The 3,551-nt window shown below is 50.6% G+C and overlaps 1 protein-coding gene across 1 annotated transcript in view; it reads left to right on the forward strand.

Moving 5' to 3' along the window:
* Window positions 1–398: 398 nt before the first annotated feature.
* Window positions 399–3,551, forward strand: part of LOC109462521 (protein bark beetle-like) — a 20,560-nt gene continuing 17,407 nt past the window's right edge. Inside the window, exon 1 of the mRNA XM_019759072.1 lies at window positions 399–644. Within this exon, the coding sequence (XP_019614631.1) occupies window positions 399–644 (246 nt within the window). The remainder of the gene's footprint in view (window positions 645–3,551) is intronic.

Here is a 3,551-nt window from a genome sequence, read left to right on the forward strand (position 1 = left end):
CGGAGGTTACCTCAAAACCAATTCCCTAGGGACTGCATTCGTGCAATTTTTGAAATTCTTTCAAAGCGATCGTAGTACTGTAAAAAATGCCTCCGCCCCTGAGGCGTCGCCAAAAAAAGATGAATGCTGGTACCAACATGATCGCAAATTCCACAGCTTTAACCCCCTGTGTGTTATATAAGTGTTAAGCATAAATGTGCGGTTGTGTTTAGAAGTTGCTAGTAGTTTATATGGTGTTTGGAATCAGGCATGAAACAGTGGATGAGTCACCAGAAGGGCAAAGCAAGGTCAAACATGTCCATTTTTTTATTGTGATAAATTCTGCCTTTTGACAACGGTAAGTAAACATTCTCGCGGGAGTCCTGCGCAGATTGGTAAAGTCAAACTCAGTCGCCACCATGGGGCCTCTGTGGCGGCGCGTTTTTCTGGTCTCTCTGCTGTTACTTGGATTATTGTCCGGTGGAGTTTCTGACGACATAGGTGGATCTTTCGTCCGGAACCACACGATCATCCTGTCGGGAAGTCCGTACAACGTTACCGATGAAATCATCGTCGGTGAGGAGGTGACTCTGACGATCGAAGCGGGGGTTCGGCTGTTGTTCCCGGAGAGGGTCGGCATGACTGTGCTCGGGCGGCTGATAGCTGTAAGTGTGAAATCTGTGTGTTGGAGGAATTCTAGATGGGCTAATGCTCTAAGTCTTGAAATATGTGTGGTGGTTTTATTTTCACGATATTCAAGTCGACCGCTCCATCGCGAAGTCATGACTTCGAGACTTTTACTTGTTATAGGTAGTAATACAGCTAAAGCCTAGGTCACAATTCAAAAAAAGGGCCCGCTCGGTGCGTTTGCGGCCTGTTTTTTTGGCACTACCGTACTGGACCTGGAAGGCAACTGGCGGGGTTCTCAACCGCTGCCGGCCTATTTTGGCGCCGCGCGGTCGCCGAATTGATTTTAACTCGAACTTAAAATCACCCCGGGCCCCGCCAGGAAAGGTACGCCGAAACGACGCCGGAACCTCACCGGACCAAGCCGTAACCTAGCCGCCGGGTCCCGCCAGGCGGCCGCACAGTACAGGCACCTGTCCAAGATTAAGACGTCATGTGTGCTAATCTGTGCTTTAGTTTTTTAGAAGAAGGTGGTTATAGAGAGCATTGTGATGTTCTCGACATAACTTCATCATCAGTGAGTCGTAGTGACCATACACGGGTCTACGCATCAACCAGGGGCGAACCCACCATACCAGCCAGGGGCGTACCAGCCTGGGACCCGCCAGGATCGCCCATGGGCCCCGCCGGAATGTAAGAGCCGCTCGGCCCCCTACCGCATTTCACACGGGTCAAGACGGAGAACTGACCGGGCATCAGAAGGGTCCCTAACAGAGACCGACCGTCAAAAGGACCAAAAGTTTGTGAATTTTAAATAGAAGTGCCCCGCGGCCCAACAGAGAGCCGTAAAGAAACATTTAATTGTGACCCCGTCTACACCGGGAACATGTCGAACAGGCCCCGTTTCAAATGTGACTCCAGCTTAAATAACGAGTCTATAGTAGGCGCAATCATTAAATTACATTTCAACAACCCGTGCCGTGCTTCTCCATTTGAGATTAGACCAGACAATAGTAGAAGACATGCAGAAAAAGCGACACACTAACCACAAATGTGGTAGGAGAGAAGACAGCGTAGACGGCAGAGACCAGCACAAACCTTCACGCAACCAGACGCAGAGTTCACCTGTGACAACTGCGGCAAAGTCTGCCGTTCTAGGATTGGACTCTACAGCCACAGCCGGCGATGTCTGAAGACGAACTGAACCATGGCGCGGACTCGATCGTCTCCTGAGACGGAAGGATGCCAACAAGACCACAATTGCTACAATAAGAGGCAAATTGTAACCGATAGTAAATGCACTGCTAAAGCCTAGGTCACAATTCAAGAAAGGGGCCCGCTCGGCGCGTGTTCGGCCTGATTTTTGGCAGTCGGCGCACGCTCGGCGTCATGACGCCGGCCGGCGTCTACGCCGAGGACACGCCGAACGGGCGCCGATTCAATTGTGACTTAAGCTTAACTAGTTTCTACCAACCTAACTACGTCGGCTATATATACGAGAATATTTTCCAGGGTAGTTCAGCCGATTTTGATATGCCGCTTATTTAGAGGGGGGGGATTAAATCTCTAGCGGACCGACTCTCCTTGCCAACTAGTTTGGACAGGCTGCGCTCTTTGGTCTGCCGGGCATGCACCGGCTGTCGTGGTCGCAAAAAAGTTGCCTTCATGCTGCCCTGCAGGGGTCCCGGGGGTTTCCTCATTGGTAGAACTCCGGTAATGCTTATGCTTAGGTCACAATTCAAGAAAGGGGCCCGCTCGGCGCGTGTTTGGCGTGTTTTTTAGCACTACCGAACGGGACCTGGACGGAGACCGGCTGGCTTCCCGACGGTTGCCGGCCTATTTTTGTCCCCGCGCGGTCGCTGAATCGATTTTAACTCAGAGTTAAAATCACTTCGGGCCCCGTTCGGCGAAATACGCCGAAGCGACGCCGTAACATCAGTGCCCGGAACCCGTCGGGCAGCCGAACAGGCACCTGCCTAAGATTATGACGTCACATGTGCTGATAAGTGCATAAGGTGGTAAGGAAAATGGGGTTATATGGGGTATATGTAAACTCCTTGTTCAGACTACGTCGCGCAGTTCAACACGCGTGCGTTACACCGTGTACTTGTGTGTGCTATACCGTATACTTGTGTGTCAGAATGCTGATTGGCAGTGGAAAATAGCCGAGACGATAGCCCGGCATACCTGTAATTCAGAACAGTGATATTGTGTTGCATGTGGGCTACCCTTAATAAGGGAAACTCCAAGGATCGGTAGCTGTTCCCGGTCGCCAGGAAACGGCGAGTTGGCGGTAATGGCGAGTTTTAGGCCTGCTGGCAAGGGCTGTCTGGCTCTGGATAGAATTAAAGAGAAGTGTTACATACAGACTGGACTGTAATATCTAAATTTTCTGTTATTATATAACATTATGGGTACATTGAAATGTGTCAAGAAGTAGAGGGCATTCATTAAAAAAGAACTTGCTCCGGACTTTTCTCGATGGATGGGCCTACACGTTGTAGGGGGTCGTGAAACATCTATTTAAAGTCGCAATGATGGCAGGCAGTGTAGCGCTTATATATATATATATATACCGGCTTACAAACAGGACGGGATCCCGCCAGGGACGCGCCAGGATCCTCCCTGGACCCCGCCAGGGACCTGACAGCTAACCGGCCGAACTGTAAGAGCCGGTCGAAACCCTACCGCAAGCCGCACGGGTCAAGACGGGGGACTGATCGGCCACCGGACGGGTCCCTGACAGGAACCAAAAGTTTATGAATATTAATAATATAATACTGGATGTGTCTATTGTCCCTGATGAGAAGACTTGAAGTAGTCGTCAGGTGTTGTGTAGGTCTTGACAGCAACGTAGAGAGTCATCGTTAGACCACCATAATTAGAAGCCGCAGGCCGGAGCACAACCAGGCCCCGACAGGAAGCCGTAAAGGAACATTTAATTG

Source organism: Branchiostoma belcheri, unplaced genomic scaffold, assembly GCF_001625305.1.
Source record: "Branchiostoma belcheri isolate BF01 breed outbred unplaced genomic scaffold, Haploidv18h27 scaffold118, whole genome shotgun sequence".
In the NCBI taxonomy this organism is placed as follows: domain Eukaryota; kingdom Metazoa; phylum Chordata; class Leptocardii; order Amphioxiformes; family Branchiostomatidae; genus Branchiostoma; species Branchiostoma belcheri.